The following is a 21,599-nucleotide window of genomic DNA, read 5'->3' as shown; positions in this document are numbered from 1 at the left end:
AAAGTGATAAATTTGTAACAATGCTAACTATAATTTGTGGCCAGAAAATATCTATCAAATCTTTTAATATCGGCATTGAACTGATATGAATAAGGGAATAGGAATTTCCAAATATTTAAATGGGGTGGCACGGTGGCACAATGGTTAGCACTGCTACCTCACAGTGCCAGGGACCCAGATTCAATTCTGGCCTTGGGTCACTGTCTGTGTGGAGTCTGTATGTTCTCCCCGTGTCTGCGTGGGCTTCCTCTGGGTGCTCCAGTTTCCTCCCATAGTCCAAAGATGTGCAGGTTAGGTGGATTGATCAATGACCTTTCCTACGCTGTCCTCTGGGGGTCTGGATGTCTGTGGGATTGGGAGGGGGAATGTGGGTGTTCCCAATCTCTTGTTGAGGGGTGGTAGGGGGGAGATCTCCCAGTACTATGAGATTGGGGCACCTGTGCAATGGCGCCCTTAGAGTTTAGCAGCCAACTTCCCCGGCAAGCTGAACCTGCACCCCACTTGTGGATAAGAGCTGCATCCTAGCACTTTTTCTTGCACTACATGCCATAAGATTGCATTTCCAAACCCGCCCACAGATCGTGTCTGAAACTCTCCTGTTTCCTTGCTCATTCAGCACTTAGAAGATATTTCGTAAAATTCTACTTTCTGTTTCAATTTGATAGCGCCTCATTCTTCTAAACTCCCATTGATACAGGCTCAAGCTGTCCAACCTGTCCTCATAAATCCTCCCCTTAACCAACCACCTGCCACACTCTGATCACCATTTCCATTATTCCTGTTTTGCTCCTTTGCCTAGTTTTCTTCTTTTAAATTGGCACACCTTCCCAAATTTGATCCCTCGTTCCCCCCCCTCCCCCCTTTAAGTTAAAGCCCTCCCTGCTGCCCTCGCTTTACAACTCACCAGTACACCGGTGCCAGCACGGTTCAGGTGGAGACCATCCCGACGGTACAGCTTTCACTGATGCCAGTGAAGTGATGCCCAGGAAGTGAAACCCAACTCTCCCAGACCAATCTGTGAGTCATGCACTTCATTCTCTAAGCTCATTAGTCCATGCCAATTTGTTCCTGTAATAATCCCACTAACCAGAATTGACCTATTTGAAAGCAGCCGTCTCTTTCAACCACAGATATACAAACTACAACCTGCCCCAACTTTTAACCTCATGGTGAAAATGCTGGGTGCAAATTTGGGATCTCCAGAATGGGGCTTCCCACTGTCATTTTGGCTGTGCTGGAAATCCTCTCTACGTTTACAAAATTTCGTGCCCAAAGCACTTACTTCTAATCCCTCTGGTCATGGAGTCAAGTGGTTTTAGCGTTGTTAGCATTTATGTTTTGTTTAATCACCGACCTTTAATTCTGAATTACAGATTCGCGTATGGATGCTGTGCATAGGAACCTCGTTGATATTTGGCCCCATATTAGGAAAGACGTGGCGGCTGTATAAAGTCTTTGTTCAACGCGTCCCAGAGAAGAGAGTGGTAACAAGTGAACCTTGGTGACCTTTGTCCCACCTGAACCCCCGCCCCTCTACTTTCCTGAAATTTTTCAAACTTAATTGGGACTTGCTTGCCAAGATGACCACAACGCAAAATATTCTTGTTTCTGATACAGTATAAATGCAACGCCACCAATATTGTGGAAAATATTGTTGGATAAAAGTGATTTGCTCATTACTGATGGGAAAGGTGACGAACTTGATTATTACATAAGCACCAGTTCTGATTGATATTTACACATTGTGGTCTGTGTCACTTACTGATCCTTCACGCACAGGGGATAGTCGGACCTTTCTTGAAAATGTAGTCATGACCTCTTTGAAAGTTCTTTATTAAAAGAAACAAGAATTTAATAAGTAAGACACTCTTCTGAGGCATAAGGTACAGGCACTGAATAACATCATGCTCTTACCTGGTTTTTGTGAAGCTATTTCTCCTTCCCCGCTTGGGTTACATTCCACTTGTATTGCAGACTCGATGGGCTGAATGGCCTGCCTCTGCACAGTGGGATTTCTGTCGGCTTTCTATGAATTTTCACCTGCTTTCCTTCCTTCCTTTCAGATGGTGGGGGGCGGGGGAGGTTTAATTTGCTGGCTGGGGATATGGGTACAATGTGGCCCTCAGGGAGTTCCTTCCCATTTTCTCCACCGGTCGCTCATCCTTCTCCTCTCTTGTGAACACTGTCCCTTCCCCGTTTGAACTCTCTGCACAATGTTTATATCCTGCTCTCCTCCCCAAGGGCAGGTAGCCAGATTTCCCATTATAAACTGAAACCTCCCCAGTCCTTTTTTTGCGTGGGTTTCCTCCGGGTGCTCCGGTTTCCTCCCACGCCCCAAAGATGTGCTCTTAGGCTGATTGGTGTAACAAATTGTCCCTAAGTTATTCTCCCCTCAATCTGGTTTCCAATGTGGGTGCCATAAGCGTAGACAGGGGTCAAGGATGGAGGAGGAAAGGCACAATGTTAAGATGGCGGCGCGGGCTCGTTGGGCCGAAGGGCCTGTTTCCCGTGCTGTGTTGTTCTTTGTTCTTTGTTCCTGAAGTCTGAACTTTCGAAACACTAGTTGCCCAGACATGTTTTGAGCAGACCTGGAATCACTTCCGTGCAGTACATTTGGAAATGGAAACATTTTAGATGCAGCAGTTAGATAAGAAAAACAATCTTTATTACTGCTTTATAGGGGTGAATTTTTCTATCGCCCCGCCACGGGAATCGGAGCAGGCGAGGGGTGGAGCATGGAATGTTCCGTTGACCTCGGGTGGAATTCTATGGTTTTGGGCTGTAAAATCCTGCCCATTATGTTTATCACTGTTTTATATGTATTTTTTTAATGTTTGTTCATGGGCTATGGGCGTTGCTGGCTAGGCCAGCATTTATTGCCCTTGAGGAGGTAGTGGTGAACCGCTGCGGTCTCTACGGCACAGGTACACCCACTGTGCTGTTAGGAAGGGAGTTCCAGGATTTTCCAGTAATTGTAAAGGAACAGTGGTGATACATTTCCAAACGAGCATGGTGTAGGGCTTGGAGGGATGATGTGGAGATGCTGGCGTTGGACTGGGTTAGGGCAAAGAACAAAGAACAAAACAGCACAGGAAACAGGCCGTTTGGCCCTACAAGCCCACGCCGCCCATTTTAACACTCAGTGAGTGCCTCATTCCAATCCTTCTTCTACCTACGATTTTTGTCAATGTCTAGTGGACTCCACAATACAGGGGTGCAAATTTAGGGAATTATATGTGCGCCAGATTAAGGGAGATCCAATTTAGGGACAATCAGCCTAAAAGCACGTTTTTGGGGTGTGGGAGGAAACCGGAGTACCCGGAGAAAACCCACACAATCACGGGGAGAAAGTGCAAACTCCCACAGACATCAATCCAAGCCGGAGATCCGACCCGGGTCCCTGTAACTGCATAGCAAACAGTGATAGTCACTGAGCTGTCATGTTGCCCGTCAATTGGTCCAGTTTAAGCGTACACTAATGGACGTGAAGCACTCGGCAACTCTCGAAGCAACGTCCAAGAGCAGCCCTCGCACAACCCACCGTGTGCATGCCCCTTGTTGGCCAACAAGGCGGACCGAATCGCCTGTGGATGTAAAAGAAGAGACATCAATAAACACACAACAGCCTATACAGACATTAACGGAAGAACAGAACAGATGTGTGACCAGAACTCTCCACTTACCTGACGAAGGGGCAAATCCCAAAAGCTAGTGGGTTTACTATCAAATAAACTTGTTGGACTTTAACCTGGTATTGTGAGACTTCTTACTTGGAGGGGAACTGCCAGGTAATGATGTTCCCATTTTTTATTCATTCGTGAGACATGGACATCGCTGGCTGGTCAGCATTTATTGCCCATCTCTAGTTGCCCAAGGGCATTTCGGAATCAACCACATTGCTGTGGCTCTGCAGTCACATGTAGGCCAGACCGGGTAAGGACGGCAGATTTCCTTCCCTAAAGGACGTTAGTGCGCCACATGGGTTTTTCCAACAATCGACAATGGCTTCATGGTCATCAGTAGATTCTTAATTCCAGTTTTTTTTATATATTGCATTCAAATTGCACTGTCTGCTGTGACAGGATTCGAACCCAGGTCCCCAGAACTTAACTGAGTTCCAGTATGAATATTCTAGCGATAATACCGCCGGGCCATCGCCTCCCCAAAAAAACATGTCTGCTGCTCTTGAACCTTTAGATGATAATGATTTGTGAGTTTGGAAGATGCTGTCTGAGGAGGTTTCATGAGGTGTTGCAGGTGGTAGATGGTACGCACAGCTTCCACCATGCCTTAGGAGAGGAGGGAGTGAATGCTTGTGGATGGGGTGTCATCCAAGTGGGCTGCTTTGTCCTGGATGATGTTTAAATTCTTGAGTATTGTTGGAACCGCACTCATCCAATCAAGTGGAAAATATTTCATTTTGATTTGGGCCTTGTAGATGGTGGACAGGCTTTTGGGGGTCAGAAGTTGAGTTACTCATCACTGGATTCCTCCCATCCACAGTATTTATATGGCGAGTCCAGTTCAATTTCTGGTCAGTGGTAATCTCAAGGATGTAGATACTAGATATCATTTATCAGATTCAGCTGGTGATTGACAAAAACATCGGCACTTTCCACTGAAATATTAGACTTTTAACTTCCGCAGTGAGCCAAAAATTTCTACCACAAGAAGATTACCATGATTGAATATTTGTACTTCCAGAAGTGTCTTCTAGTTAGTGATTCCAACTTTGTGGGCATATCTACAATATAGAACTGAAAATGTGTTTGGTATCACTCCAGTGCTCCTGAAAAGTTATCCTATTGTTTATAATTAAATTCAGTTTTGTAGTCATTAAATGTCTATTTTACGATGGAAATTACTTCTCAAATTGTTTCTCCAGCAGCTGCACTACTGCTGGCACTCCAGTGATGGTGCTGTAAAACTGCTAAGAGTCACTGTCCGAGTGTTACTTCCAGTAACGTTCGCAATACTGGAACGAAAATAAAGTTTTATTTAATGGTTGCAAGTAAGGCTGAGATTAACACTGCAATTAACACTGTGAAATGTCCCGAGTCGTCACACTCCGGCACCTGTTCGGGTCAATGTACTTAACCAGCACATCATTCGGACTGTGGGAGGAAACTGGAGCACCCGGAGGAAACCCACGCAGACACGGGGAGAATGTGCAGACTCTGCACAGACAGTGACCCAAGCCGGGAATCGAACCCCTGGCACTGTGAGGCTGCAGTGCTAACCACTGTGTTACGGTGCTTAGATTCGCTCATTGTGATTGTTTGCCTATAGCTGCCAACAACAATTTTAACAAGGCCAAAAAGAGTGAAGATTTAAAGGAGCTTTATAATCCTCAGGCCTTTAATTTGCTAACTGTAACCCCAGTTTCAATATCGGCAGGGTTCTTTTCTCTGTAGTAATTAAAGAAGATAGTTCTCTAAATTTCATGTTAAGTGCAGTTGGTTTGGAACTATTTAAATTGGAGAAGCACTGAAAAAAACCCCTCTAACTCGCACTATTCATGAATTAAACAATCTCATTATGATTTCATGTTGCTGTTTCATGTCTGAGCCAAGTAATTGGTGATTCATTTGTTTCCATGATGCAATGATCCAAATGTGCTTTTCCTTTTCAGATTATCAAAGACATCCAGTTGCTGGGGCTGGTCGCTGGAGTGATTGGTCTGGATATTCTGATCCTGGTGACGTGGAGTCTTGCTGACCCGTTTCAGTGTGTGCAATCCTTAAATGCAGGAGTGAGGGTAAACACAAACTTTTCTTTTTTTAAAAAGTAAAGTTTACTTATTAATGCCACAAGTTGTAAGACTTACATTAACGCTGCAATGAAGTTACTGTGAAATTCCCCTAGTCGCCATACTCCAGTGCTTGTTTGGATCAATGCACCTAACTTGCATACTTTTTGGATGTGAGAGGAAACTGGAGCACCCCGAGGAAACCCACGCAGATACAGGGAGAGTGTGCAGTCTCTGCATAGACAGTGACCCAAGCTGGGAATCAAACCTGGGTCCCTGGCACTGTGGGGCAGCAGTGCTAACCACTGTGCTATCGTACCACCCCAATTCTTGAATGAAAGAGAATAAAAACTTTTCATTTTAATGCTAATCTTTGTTGTAGATTTTCTAAGACAGAGCAGTTTATTTACTCTTCGTCAACCTTCTAAATTATTGCATGGGAATTTTGATATTATCTCATTCTTCAGGCCGTTGGAAAAGATCTTTCCTACTCTATCACAATTGTGAAATGTTGTGTCTCTCGCTACACAGACATCTGGATCGTTCTTATTTCACTCCTGAAGGTAAGATTACTTATTTCTTCTCTCTTACCATTTTATTGGCTTTTAAAACAATTCGGTATCACCTTCCTTTGTTCTTGGTGGGGAGGCGTGGGTATGGTGACATGATAACTCTGACACGACTGCATTGGGCCACCTTCTTAGCATTGGATAAGTGACATTGACACTATGACATTGATAGTCAACCATGTTGCTGACTAGTAGGGGGAGGCAATGACTTAATGATAACGTCACTGGACGAGCAATCCAGAGACCTAGGGCAATGGTCTCAGGCTGGGGTTTAAGTCCCACCACTACAGATGGTAGAATTTCACTTCAATTAACATCTGGAATTAAAAATCCAATGATGACTGTGAAACGATCATCACAAACGCCCGTCTCATGTCCTTTAGGGAAAGAGATCTGCCGTCCTTACCTAATCGGGACTACATGTAATTCCAGGCCCACATTAATGTAGTTGAGTCTTAAATGCTCTCTCAAATGGCCTAGTAAGCCACTCATTTGGGGTGGTAGTTTCTCTCCTTTGAAGGATATTAGTGAACAGGCCAAATTTTGATCACAATCAGCAATGTTTAATTGTTGATCATTTATTTTTTAGTTCCAGCGATCTGGAGTTCCTGCAATCTCTAATTTGTTCAATTTCAGTCCATGTAGCATCTGAACTTGTCAGCACTTGCTGCTAGACTGACTCTGTAACTCATACATGACTTCCTCTTTTCAAACTTGATGGGCCTTGTAACCCTCTATCTTGACTGCTCAATATAAATTAGGGTGGGCCATAAATATTGGTCTTACCAGTAATAGTCACTTCATATGATTGCTTTTTAACCATTACCTGTTTTTTTTTAAGTAAAACCTAAAATTGGTATTAAAGCAATTTGTGCAACAGATCTAACAATCACAACTATATTTCTGCTCACTGGGGAAATTTCCCTTGCACTCTCATCCATATCCGATATAACTGGAGATGTTTTCTCTTGCCAAACAGGAACATTCTTGAGAATGAAGCTTATTTTCTTCATTACCAAATGTATCCTCAAACCATTCTTCCCTCCACCTTTCTTCCAAAAGGTTGAAGCAGCAGATGGACTTTTGTCACTAAGATTGGGACTATACATTCAATTATTTTCCTTGTCCACCAAACCAAATGTCTCCCTAAGCTTCACCATCTTCCACCTGTCTAGCCCTGAACCTGTATCCTTTCCCTCTCTCTATTTCCTTCGTGTCCTCTGAGTATCTTGGACAAGAGACCAATGACTTGCCTGCTTGACCACATCCTACTAAACAGCTGGCCACGCAGTCAAAATCACAATTGGCAGTCACTCAACTGGGGTGCACATTCCTTCCTCAAACTCTCTGAAGTCTTGATTGTGGCTGGAGATAGCCTTAGTCGTACCAGTGTTGATGTTGAGGAAATTGTGGTTCATCATGGGTGGATGCCAGACAAGGTCAACAAACACATAGTGGAGTAGAGCAGGGGTGCGGCCTAGACAATAAAATGCAAAGCTGTTAATGTTGGGATGAAGAAGGTACGATCAACAACACTATTTTCCTTTCCTCCATTTCTCTGCTCAGTGAAACAACCCGAGGCTAGTTCCATTCTTACCTACCCGATCATGCCCAACGCATCATCGCAATGGCTTCTCTTCCTGTGGCTGTTCCATTACTTCCTGTTGCCCGTGGATCCAGTCGTGGCACGTGCATCTTCCGCATGCTTTATGTTTTAAAATTTCCATGTGCTTGTTTAAATCCTTTCATGGACTCGCCTATTTCTAATTCAATAAACCTCCTAGCCCTGTGCCTGTACCACCTTTGTCCCAACATTAACAGCTTTGCATTTTATTGTCTAGGCCGCACCCCTGCTCTACTCCACTATGTGTTTGTTGACCTTGTCTGGCATCCACCCATGGTGAACCACAATTTCCTCAACATCAACACTGGTACGACTAAGGCTATCTCCAGCCACAATCATAAAGTACATACACTACCACAGATTCCAACACCGTCACAGGCTGCTGTTTAATGTTTAGTAATCTGTTTGCAACTTTGGCATTATATTTAGCCTGAGCTAAACTTCTGACCCTTATTAACTGAGAAAGCCCATCTACTGTTGGAACTGTCATTCATGCCTTATGCACCTCCGGACTGATATTCCTAGTCTAACGCCCTCAGTCTTCTTGTTTAATTCCCTTTGTAGCCTCTCCCCTCCTGTTCTCTGTACCTCCTTCATCTTCTGAATGCTCAGCTACTCTGGTTCTGGCTTTAGTGGGTCTTTTCACTTCCTTTGCCTCATGATTGATGACTGTTCCTTCACTACTGGAAGCCTCTGGCAAGCCACTCAGTCTCTCTTTCCGACATTAATATTACCTTCTGTAATTCTACACACATTTATTTCTGATTATGACTCTGAAACAACTTGGCAAATTGTTTTATATTAATGATAACCATACAAATGCACGATGTTGTATTAAGCAAAATCAGCATTTAATTTCTCATTCCAGCTCACTTGTCAGTTAATTCCACTTTCATCTCAAGCTGCTTTGTGCTTCACTACATCTTTTCTCATACCAACATCTCTTGTCCCTGGACTCCAATCAACATTTCTCCTACTCTTCTCGGTCTCTCTGCTTTGCTGTTCAGTTGCCTGCTGTCTCCTTTCTTTTCTTATTCATTCATGGGACACATCTGGCCAGCATTTATTGCCCATTCCTGGTTGCCCTTGAACTGAGTAGCTTGTTAACTCATTTCAGAAGGTAGTTGAGTTGAGAGTCAACCACATTGCTGTGAATCTGGAGTCACTTGTAGACCAGACCAAGTAAAGGAGGCAGATTTCCTTCCCTAAAATGAATTAGATAGGTTTTTCTGACAATTGACAATGGTTTCGTGGTCATCAGTAGATTCTCAATTCCAGCTATTTTTATTGAATTCAAATTCCACCATCGACCATGGCAGGATTCAAACCCGGGTCCCCAGAACATTAGCTGAGTTTCTGGTTTAATAGTCTAGTGATATTAATACCATTAGGCCATCGCCTCCCCTAGTTACTTGTTTTTGACAAGATGGGAAAGCCATATGGATGATTTCTTAATTGCCTCACTCAGCTGTAAATTTCATTACCACCCTCGTTTAAATCTAATTTTAACAAATTTTGGCTTTTTTTAAAGTTTCTGTTGATTGGAACTGAGGTGTCCAGTTAGTTGATACTGACAGCTTGATTTTATTTCTAACCTCAGGGAAGTCTTCTTCTCTATGGCACGTATCTTGCTGGTTTAACCAGCAATGTCAGCTCTCCTCCTGTAAACCAGACCATCACCATCATGGTGGGAGTTTATCTGAATATGTTCACTGCGGGAATAATCATTCCCATTGCCAAGTTCTTGAGTTCCTGGCCCAACCTTTGCTACGGTGTCACCTCTGGAGGAATCTTTGTATGTACCTCAACCATCAATTGTCTCATCTTCCTCCCACAGGTAAGAGAAAACAGAACAATTCCAACATATTTAGAACTAAGTAATTGATTGACTTGTAAATAAGCAGGAAATCATGCATTATCACCCCTGTAACCTCCATGTATCATTTGATATCATTAGAATCATAGAATCTCTACAGTGCAGAGGGAAGCCATTCGGCCCATTAAGTCTGCACTGACCACAATCCCACCCAGGCCCTATCCCCGTAACCCCACATATTTATCCTGCAAATCTCCCTGACACTAAGGGGCAATTTAGCATGGCCAATCCACCTAACTGGCACATCTTTGGACTGTGAGAAGAAACTGGAGCACTCGGAGGAAACCCACGCAGACATGGGGAGAATGTGCAAACTCCACACAGGCAGTGATCCAAGCCTGGAATCAAACCCAGGTCCCTGGTGCTGTGAGACAGCAGTGCTAACCACTATGCCACCGTGCCACCCTAAATAGCCCTAAGGATCGCTATGCCATCCTCTTTCATTGCTTCTCCTCCATTGTACAGATGATGGAACCGAATTTGATTAGTTCTACTCGACTTGGAATAAAGGCAAAATAACACCAATAATATCTCTTCCAATTCCAGCAAATGTTCCTTCCAAAATCTCTCTCAAGCTTCCTTCTGTTCCTCAACTACAAGCTACTTGTTGAGAACGTCATCAAAGTGATGGGTTTTCCATTTAGATTTATGCTGATGCATTCAGTTTTCACCCCCTCCTTCAACTCCATGATACTTCAGTGCTCTGGCATGACGTGATAGACAATTTCTTCCAACTGAATATCAAAATAAATATACTATTTTCTTACCCCCCCCCACCCATTACTAACTACACCCTCTTTCGCAAAGACTGAAGCAGCTAATGCAAATCTTAACGTATTGTTTGATCTGGAGCCGAGGTTCAAAGCATACAATCTGTCATTAGCGCTGCTGCCTCACAGCGCCAGGGACATGGGATTGATCCCTGGCTTGGGTCACTGTCTGTATGGACTCTGCATGTTCTCCCCGTGTATGTGTAGGTCTCCTCCGGGTACTCTGATTTCCTCCCACAGTCCGAAAGATGTGCTGGTTAGGTACACTGGCCATGCTAAATTCTCCCTCAGTGTACCCTAAAGGTGTCGCTGTGTGGCGACTAGGGGATTTTCACAGTAACTTCATTGCAGTATGAATGTAAGCCTGTGACTAATAAATAAATAAACTTTACTTTATCTGTCAAAGGAGGCTAAAAGGATATTCCATCCCTGCCCTCCATAAATAAGTCTCCAATTCCTACCCTTTCCTCCCAGCCTCTGTAGTAATAGAGTAGAATGCATGGATGCCGTACACTTTTTCCAGTTGTACTGCACCTTGGCTCATGTTGTGTACAAATGCTGCAATCCTGTGACCCCTCCCTCCTGCCAACACTCACCTCTGCCCTGTGATCCAGTGACCCAGTAGGCCATGCCTTGGTGTGGTTGGTAGCAGCGTCAGCAGCCTCTAGGGTCTTTAATGTTAATTTGAATCTGGGGCCAGAATTTTACCGGCACGCCCGCCCCGATTCCAGGGACAGGCAAGGCTGAGAGGACGGCATTCTCTGGTGGGATTGTACGGATCTTGGGGAGAAGTACCAGTAGAATTCCACCCTGGCTATCAAACAAGCCCGTCCCTATTTAAAACAACCAAGTGTCGTAACATCTGGAGAGAACTCTTGCCTGTTTCTCTGTCTTTCGTTCCGAACCTGACACTTTGCAATTTTTTGGGAAAACTCTACACAATGAATTTGATGGTTTTTAAAATGTTTAGACTGTGGTTGAAAATATCCTTGCAGAATTAATACTCTCAATAAAATGTGGCACATTGATTTACTGGCTTTTTTCTCGTATTTAAAAAAATGACAATTGTCCACACCAGCACTGGCAGTGTGCAGTGTATAAGTCAAGCCCTGTTTTTGGAAAAATTTTTTGGAGGCTTCGCATGGCGACTACAGTGTTTGATTGTGTGCATTTGAAACGCAGTATGTGCACATTCATGAGGTCAGCAGGCTAGTTTTACTGCACAAAGAGGATTTTAATTTTGACGAAGGTGCTATTGTCTGTAACTGATGCTCGGTGCCCTGGCGGGTTTTGCTGTCTGTGCTTGCACAGGCTTATTAGCATTCAGCTGCTAGTAGCTGCAGTATTGCTCATGGCTGATTTCCAGCATGCACACAAGGTATGTCTTATCACTGACCAGCTGAGTGCACACAACCCTTCGAAAGAACACAATGGGCCCCATACTAATTCTATTCACACCATCTTAAGAACATCGATTTCCCTCATCTGTTTCACATGTAATTGGTCAACTGTGGTTTCGAAAGTTTGTAAACCTGTGAGAAACTGAACATTCTATTCTCTTCTTGCCCGCGTGATAACTCAGGCAATATGTTGATTATAAACACAGTAAGAGAGTTCTGGCTGAAGGTGAAGCTAGTGAACTGTATTGTGTTCTAGGATGTAATAAAAATATGGTTTACACTGCTATTGTAATCTTTGAGAAGCTGGGAGGTTTGTGGCCCTATGTGTTTCATCAGAAGTAACTCTTCAAATGCAGACAGTAAAAATAGAACAAAACTTACTCCAACTTAGAAATCAAAGAAGAAATGTAATAAAGTAACATCATTACTCCAAACTTGAGGCCTCGCCCTGGGCCAATCCAAGCACCACACAATTCTACACAGGTTCTTATTTATAGTGAGTGAGCTGGTCAGCTGACTATCACATCATTCTGTAATTGGTCCAATGATTTACTGGGTCAGCTGACCCTTACATCTTGTTCCCATTGGTCATATTGCATCCAATACAAAGCCGTCACCGGTTACATTCTAACACTCTGGTGGGATGAAGGAGGCAATTATACGGTCACATTTATTTTCCGGTCTCAAGGATAGTCCTTTGAGACATGAGAACTTCATTCCTTGATGCTGAGGAAATGGAGGAAGAAGCAAATGGCCCGGAGGACCATATTTTTTAAACTTCCCCTCCGACTCTTCCCTTCGCCATTTTTGTCAGGTGGGAAATGTGGCTTGGTCTCGACTCAACTTAAAAGTAACATCTGGCTTCACTATTTAAATAGCTGCACCAGAATGAAGTTTCCCTGTCATTGGTATTTTTGAACAAGTGGGTGAGTTCCTAAAGGCTGTGGGAACCATGTAAGGTAAGTCAGCTTGAGAACTTGGGGGGGAGCATACTATGGAATCAGGAAACTTTAGACAGATAAGTTTTAAAGCATTTGCTGACTTCAAACACCATAATGTAATGGTCTATGATTATTTAATTATGTTTTCATTGCAGCAGTTTGATTTTTGCATTGATTAATGTCTTGAGATCTGTCGTTCGTTTGAAATATTCTTTCAGTATCCACAAGGGACAGAACCAATGAGTCATGAGAACTGTGAGTTTGTGAGCATTTCAGTGAGGAATTCTATCGTCTCTTTGAAGCAAATTTCCCCTCTTTGCCTTCTCAAACTATCAAAAACAGCCAATAAAATCCCCCTTGAAGAAACTTCCAATTTTGTTCAAGTAAACAAGCAGATAATAAAAAATAACTTCAAAAAAAACCACGTTATTGCAAGATAATGAAGCTGTCAGTAAAGCAGAGTTAGCAGCCCCCTTTGCAACTGTGTAAACAAACCATGACTGTGCTGTTTTCATTAGTCAGTCTTTGTGATCAGCCAGGCATTCACAATGAGGCCATCTGGTAACTGTATCAACAGAAGCAGAAACAGAAACAAAGTGCCTGGAGCTTGTGGTACCAATGTCAGAGAAACTGTCAATACTTACTACTATTTCTCCATCTATGCATAATTAAACACTGGACATACAACAATTTTGCTTCATACATAATTTTAAATAAATTATAGAAAATCCAAGTTAATTCTTCTGAGTTCTGTTTACAGGTCAGACAGTGGAAGCAGTTTGAGGAAGAATTAAGCCACACTCCAAATCAGATGGCCAAATATTTCACCAGCCCAAGCAAGAGCTTTTGTTCCATGTATAGCGATGACCAGATCTATTACCTTCTTGGAGAAAATAACTCCATGAAGCGACTCCTTACTGAGGTAATGTATTAGTGTAAGATGCAAACATTTCCACTTGTAAATATATTAAGAAGTTGCTGGGGATTGGTAAGAAGCGTCCTGATAGAGTGGGACTAATAATGCAATCAGACCCAAGTAGCAGTACTTTGCTGTGGTATTCAACAATGAAACTTGATCTGCTTGATGTACATTGTAGAAAGCAGTGTAATTTGGGAAAATTGAAATTTGTGTGAAAGGCACTTTCAGGGTTCAGTTTGATCCCAAGATCTGAGCAGTCCTAGGACGGCTGCACACCCTAGTGAAGCAGTGGCGCAGAATGGACAGGGAGTAGCGGACGGTACAGGATACCCTAACAAAAAGTAAATTTGGAATTGAGAACATTGAGAATGAGATTACTTCTCAACATGCACCCTACCATAGGCTTTACATTGCATCAGCTTCAAGATATCTGTCACAACTGCCAGTCACAGTTTTTTTTTTACCTTTCTGCTAAGAAGCAGCACTGATTAAAATCGGTTATTCTCTGAAATGCGAAGGGAAAATCTGTTGTTGCTGTCTTTCACTGTTTCCTGCTTTAGCTGTTGTAAGATATGGATAACCTCATAGAATCCCTACAGTGCAGAAGGAGGCCATTCAGCCCGTTGAGCCTGCACTGACCACAATCCCACCAGGTCCTATCTGAATAACCCCATGCATTTGCCCTAGCTAGTCCCCATGACGCTCAGGGGCAATTTAGTATGACTAATCTACCTAACCTGCATATTTTCGGACTGTGGGAAGAAACTGAAGCACCCGGAGGAAACCCATGCAGACATAGGGAGAACTTGCAAACTCCACACAGACAGTGACCCAAGCTGGAAATCGAACCCGGGTCCCTGGCGCTGTGGGGCATGTTCTTCAGCATACTTCAACCATTAAAGTGATGCAATCTGTTAGATTGATGATCTGATATCTTGATGCTGATGCAATGTAAAGCCTGTGGTAGGATGCATGTTGAGAAGTATACTTCAATCTGTAAGATTGCATCACTTTAATTGTTGAAGAGCGCTGATGAACAACCCCTATGGGAAGAAAAAGTGAAATCAATTATCAAAAAAAAGTATGTCTCAAACTATAATGTGGATTGATTTTTATTTTTCTCTGCCTTACAGAAAAATGCAGTAATTGAAAGTCTGCAGGAACAAGTTAATAATGTGAAGGATAAGTTGATGCATTTAATGGCACCAGAATGCCCTGAAGAACCTGTGGGTCACATTTCGACATCAGGGTCCAGGGCAGCTCACCACTCTTTGATTCATTCTGAGGTCAACTGTCACCACAGAACAACAGACGATCCAGCAAGTGAGAAACCTTTGTCAGATGTGCAGAAGAATCTAGAACAGGCCCTTGCTTCACAGCAAGAACCTGACCTTCTGTCAAAGCAGAGTAATTTGCAACAAGTCACAGGTGATGTTAAGAATACCCCAGACACAGCTTTGCATTCTGGGAAGGAGCCAGGATACATCATGGATCATCAAAGTTCCTGCAGAGGTACACAAAACCACCTAGAACAGTCAGAACGTTCTGAGAACGGGACAGATTTTATTCCAAAGTCATGTGATACATTGGAAATAACCTCAGAGATTCATATCAACACAGGCGATTGTGTGAAAATGACCCAGAAACCCGCAGGTGAAATCCTGGACTGTTCTGCCATCCACCCAGCAACTAAATCCAGGTCAGTTGAATGTCCTTCTGTCAAAGATCCAACAAAGGTGATCAAGAACAATTATGTGAGCAGTGAGAAACTGCAGGAGATTCTACAGGAGCTAACTGTTAATGCTGTCAGCACAATCAGCTCCCCAGACAGACCAAGGCGAACTCCACAGAATTTTCCACGCGAACAGTGTACGAGGACTGCAGAGCAATTAAAACATTACTATCATAATATTTCTCCATATATGAGGCGAAGGAGGCCACCTTTTTATTCAAAAAGGGGTACACCTCCTCCCTATTATTTTCTACACTCAACAGCTCAACGTATCAAGTGTACGGTTAATGAAGACTTAAGCAGGGATACAATAACTACTGACACTAGTCAGCTGCACAGCATTCACCACCAAAGATTAACCGTTGAGAATGGGTCCGTCGGCCTCTCCACAACTTCAAGCTCAGTGAAGAAAATGAATGTACCGTCTGACAGCCATCAAACCTCCGGCAAAACAGACCAAAGAAATGGCTATGTCTACTGTCCCACTTTGGAAGGAAAATACATCACGAAGCCCTATTCAGGCCTGTACTTTAAGAAAGCACACTTCTCCTCCCAAGAAATTGATGTAGGTGATAAAGAGGGATGCTTTCAAACATTCCAGTATGATTATTCAGACTCTGAATCAAGCAGCTCAGATGAAACTTTCTGCTGTTACCACAGGTCGTGCTGTGAAGCATGCTGTCGAGCTTCGTACAATTCCAGTACTTCAGAAACTTCAGACAGTGAGCAGTATAACCCGTCGTTCAATTGGTCACACAAACAATTTCGGAGGCACCCGATTGTTAATTTTAAAGAGGACTTAAAGCCCACATTTGTATGAATAATCAATTCAAAGAACTTGGAACGTTTTCAAATGCACCACATAAATTCTCCTTTGTCAACTGTCTTTTAGTAACATGATCTTTATGTAGAAAGTGACACGCTCTTGTCTTTATGTAATGAGGGAGAGTGAATAACTATTAGTAGAAAGTCCTTTTCTATTTGCCTGCTTGCTGTTTTGGTAATATCCCTCAAAAATAATACTTGAATGTAAACTTAAACCGTTGGATCTCTCAATGTGGCAAAGTATGAACTTATCCCACAGCTCAAAGGCACTTGCCACCTGCAACTCTATATCCAAGGACCTAGAATGCAATTGTTTTACATTTGAAAAGGAAAGCTCATTTAACTTGGTCAAAGAACCAGCATCTGTTGTCAGGTTTCAGACCTCTGGCTGTGAACCTTTGCCAGCATTAGTACAGTTATTGACAAAGCAAAAAGGACTGGAACATAGATACTAAATTATAGGAAACCCAGAAGTTTTAAGATGGGTAATCACAGTGAGCCTTCTCTGCACATGCAGATACAAATGATTTCTCTCTGAAGTCTGTTGAATTTAGGGAAACTGGAACATGTCTCCTGAATTTAGCTATACACAGTTAAAAACTTGCACTAAAGCCATAATGTACTTAAAACACAATATCATGGTACTTTATCTGTGCATTAAGTTTTTGAATAAAATTATTTTGTTTGAAGTATACAATTCAGATCTAATGTAAGATAATATAACATTTTTGTACAAGACTAAAACATTTTCCATTATATTAGTGTAATCTATTTTCTAAAAAGGTAGAGCTTGGCAGGATCTGCCTGTGTATGACTAGCTATATTCTCAACCTTTGCTTGTGATCAACGGGAACCAAGAAGGATTTGAGCCTCTGAGTTGCTCTATAGACCTTCAGATAGGGTGCATGGTAGCACAATGGTCAGCAACTGCTGCCTCACAGCGCCGGGGACCTAGGTTCAAATCCTGGCTTGGTCACTGTCTGTGTGGAGTTTGCACGTTCTCCTCGTGTCTGTGTGGGTTTCCTCCTGGTGCCCTGGTTTCTTCCCAGAGTCCTGCAAGTTAGGTGCATTGGCCACGCTAAATTCTCCCTCAATGTACCCGAACAGGCGCCAGAGTGGGGTGACTAGGGGATTTTTACAGTAACTTCATTGCAGTGTTAAGCCTACTTGTGACAAATAAATAAACTTTACTTTTATAATGAAAAATGGGAGTGGATTCTCCAGGTGTTCACCAGTGAGATTCTGTGGTCCTGTTGTAGTGAACCTGAGATTTAGCTGAGTGCCAAATTCTCCATCTCACTTGCAGTGGCAGAGTGGGGTGTGAATGGCTGGAGAATTCCAGCCTGATTGTGTTAGAAATACAATCATAAGAAATAGGAGTGAGAGTAGACCATTCAGCCCCTCAAGCCTCCTCTGCCATTGACTACTTGTGGCTGATCTGATTGTAGCTTCAGCTCCATTTTTTGCCTGTCCTGGACTACTTTGTCAATCAAAAATATACTCAGTCTCAAATGCATTTAATAACCCAGTCACCACTGCACATTATGAAAGAGAATGCCAAGACTAATGACCCTCTGAGAGAAGAAATTCCTCCTCATCTCCATCTTAAATGGGAGACCCTCTAGTTCTAGATTTCTCTCATGAGAGGAAATATCACCGCAGCAGCTCCCCTGTCAAGCCTCCTCAGAATTTTATATTTAAATAAGATCACTTCTCATTCTTCTAAATTCTCCTTGGTATTATAATATTCCTGGTCTTGTGCTAGCACAGACTGTTTACAGAATCTGCTGAGGGAAGGAAAACATTGTCAGTAAGAATCCACTTACTGTGGCTTCCTTGCCATAAAGTCTCTAAGACAAAGCAAGATCATGAGACATTGCATCACTCCCTATCATGATGCATGCTCTATCTTGTTAGCATATTGGAGTTAGAATTAATCCCTTATACTGCTAAACATTCCCTCTAAGACAATCTCTTCATCCCACGAATTGACTTACTGAACATCCTTCAAACTGCTTCCAGTATCAGTGTGGCTCTCCTGAAGCAAGGTAACCAAAAGTTTTATACTCTATTTCCTTTGCAACAAGGGCCATTCTGTTTACCTTCCTAATTATTTTACCTACAACAAAGAAAATTACAGCACAGGAACAGGCCCTTTGACCCTCCAAGCCTGCAACAACCATGCTGCCCAACTGAACTAAAACCCCCTACCCTTCCGGGGACCGTATCTTCTATTCCCATCCTATTCAAGTATTTGTCAAGACGGCCCTTAAAAGTCACCACTGTATCCGCTTCCACTACCTTCCTCGGCATCAAGTTCCAGGCACCCACCACCCTCTGTGTAAAAAAACAGCCTGGTACATCTCCTTTAAACCTTGTCCCTCACACCTTAAACCTGTGCCCCTGGTAATTGACTCTTCCACCCTGGGAAAAAGCTTCTAACTATCCATTCTGTCCATGCCTCTCATAATCTACCTACTGAATTTTTATGATTCATGTACAAGGACACCCAGATCACTCTGTATTGTAGTATTCTGTAGTTCTCTTGCTATTTAAATAGTATCCTGTATTTCTATTCTTCCTGCCAATGTGGGCAATCACTCATTTTCCCCCATCTGCTAATTTTCTTCCCACTCGTTTAACCTATTTATATCCCACTGCAAGCTTTTTCTATCCTCCTCAGAACTTGCTTTCCAACTTATTTTCTTAACATTTTTTAAATTAATTCATGGGATATGAGTGGATCTACACCACCTGGACTGTAGCAGTTCAAAAAGGCAGCTCACACCATCCTCTTAAGAACAAATAGGAATAAGCAATGAATATTGGCCTGGCTAGAGATATATCTCATGAACGAATAGATTTATAAAAAAACACATTTCTCATCTCAAACTGAACATAAAATTGTATCATAGAAATCATAGAAGCCCTACGGTGCACAGAGACCATTTGGCCCATCAAGTCAGCACCAACTCCCTGAAAGAGCGCCCTACCTAGGCCCAATCCCCTGTCCTATTCCCGTAACTGCTCGCATTGATCATGGCCAATCCATCTAACCTCCTTGGACATTAAGGGCAATTTAGCATAGCAATCCACCTAACCCAGCACATCTTTGGACTGTGGGACAAAACTGAAGCACCCAAAGGAAAACCATGTAGACATGGGGAGAACATGCAAACTCCACACAGACAATCACCCAAGGCTGGAATTGAATCTAGATCCTTGGCGCTGTGAGGCTGCAGTGCTAACCGTTGTGCCACTGTATGTTATAATCACTCTTGCCTAGAGGCTCCTTTACTGGAGGTCTTTAATTAATCCTGTCTCATTGCACAATATGAGGTCCATATTCTATCAATCTAAAATTGTATTCTGCAGGTTTCATCCAGATAAGAGTTGTTCTTGAATTATTGACCATAAATTTAGAAATTTTAATTGTGAGGATTCAATGTTCTATATGGATGAGGCGCTTACCTGGAATTACCTGTTCTAATCCCATTTCTTTGTCATTTCCCAATATCGTCATAGAGGTTTACAGCATGGAAACAAGCCCTTTGGCCAACTTGTCCATGCTGCCCAGTTTTTACCATTAAGTTAATCCCAATTGTCTGCATTTGGCTTATATCCCTCTATACCCATTTTACCCATGTAATGTCTAAATGCTTTTTAAAAGACAAACTTGTACCTGCCTCTACTACTACCTCTAGCAGTTTGTTCCAGATACTCACCACTCTCTCAATGAAAAAAATGCTCCTCTGGAACCTTTTGTATCTCTCCCCTCTCACCTTAAACCTACGCCCTCTAGTTTTAGATTCCCCTGTCTTTGGGAGGAGATATTATCTCTGTCCCTCATTATCCTCATCTCTGCCCCTCATTATTTTATAGACTTTTATAAGATTACCCCTAAATCTCCTATGCTCCAGAGAAAAAAAGTCCCAGTCTTTCCAGCCTCTCCTTATAACTCAAAACCATTGATTTTATAGTGTTCCATTCCAAATGCTTAAGTAATTTGCTATTAAATGTGACAAAGCAAAATAGCTCTTCCAACTTTTTCCTTTGTTCTTCAAGTATTAAAACTAAATCTCAGCTACTTGTTGCTGATTTATAACAACATAAACAAGTTTTCGTTGTTTATCTGTTTTAAAAACAAACTTGAATAGGCCTCCCTTCATTCCACATAACCCTTGTATTCCAATTACAATAGCCCCAACTATTCAGAGCTTTCTACATTCCAGGTACATTTCCTGTGAAACTTTATTGAACTCACTCCTTATATTGTGATGCCAGTTTGCTTATCTCAGTTGGTTAGAGTGTGTGCTTAATAACACCAATAGATTTTGGGGGCCGTCTTTTCTCCTTACCCCATTGTGATAACATGGTATCATGGGGGATCCATGATTAGTAACCCTCAGACAATGAAGCACACTCCATGGATAGAGAGAGATGTCCACCACTTGCCACACTGTGTAGCCTAAACAATAACGTACAAATCCAACATTGTTTTCTTGCTTTTACATTGGATGGAGGTGAAAAGGTAGAAAGAGATCATGTAATGGAAAGGCAAATTGGGTCTAATCCACTCCCCTCCATTTTACAAGCTGCCACAATTGAATTTCACTTCCAATCTCTCATCCTATAAAACCCATCATTCCATTTGCCTTCTAATTTAATTTTCTAACTTATTCTCATCTTAAAAGATAAATAATTCCCGGATATCTCTTTTCCCATTCTGTTTCTGAATCGATTTTCACTATTTCTTCTCCCATGGCTGTGCCATGTTTCCTGCCTTACATTTCATTGTATTTCTTTATCTGTCCACTTTGCTAAACCCACTACGAATTTCTGAATCCTTCCCCATAGCTCGCCTTGTCCCTCATTTGGTATCATCAGAAAATCTTAATGCAATTTTTGTTGCGTCCTTGTACACACCCTTTAAGTATATGGGAAGCAAAAGTCCCAGCACTGATCCAAGGGGTACACCAATATAAGCAGTCCACTCTATCAAAAAATTGACATCTGCTTTGTTCTGTCAGCAAAGTAAAAATACGAATGTGCAGTAAAAGGTTAATGAGTGTTTTGGGTTTATATATTTTAGCAGTTTTCCTGTTCTTGTACCGCAGCATCAGTCAGGAAACCAGCGTGTTGCCTTGTCATAATAAGTGTGATCAAAGATAAAATGAAGTGTTGGCTAACAGTC

At 42.4% G+C, this 21,599-nt stretch overlaps 1 protein-coding gene across 1 annotated transcript in view; it reads left to right on the top strand.

The window, feature by feature from the left end:
• gpr156 (G protein-coupled receptor 156) overlaps nt 1-17,055 on the top strand; it is a 32,712-nt gene extending 15,657 nt beyond the window's left edge. Inside the window, exons 4-9 of the mRNA XM_080203212.1 lie at nt 1,374-1,484; nt 5,633-5,758; nt 6,217-6,312; nt 9,543-9,779; nt 13,690-13,851; nt 14,982-17,055. Of these exons, the coding sequence (XP_080059338.1) occupies nt 1,374-1,484; nt 5,633-5,758; nt 6,217-6,312; nt 9,543-9,779; nt 13,690-13,851; nt 14,982-16,400 (2,151 nt within the window). The 3' untranslated portion in view covers nt 16,401-17,055. The remainder of the gene's footprint in view (nt 1-1,373; nt 1,485-5,632; nt 5,759-6,216; nt 6,313-9,542; nt 9,780-13,689; nt 13,852-14,981) is intronic.
• The last annotated feature ends 4,544 nt before the right edge of the window (nt 17,056-21,599 follow it).

This window comes from Carcharhinus amblyrhynchos, chromosome 15, assembly GCF_965287045.1.
Source record: "Carcharhinus amblyrhynchos chromosome 15, sCarAmb.v2.hapA, whole genome shotgun sequence".
Classification (NCBI taxonomy): domain Eukaryota; kingdom Metazoa; phylum Chordata; class Chondrichthyes; order Carcharhiniformes; family Carcharhinidae; genus Carcharhinus; species Carcharhinus amblyrhynchos.
The sequence above is the reverse complement of the archived record's forward strand: the minus strand, read 5'-3'. Positions and strand labels throughout refer to the sequence as shown.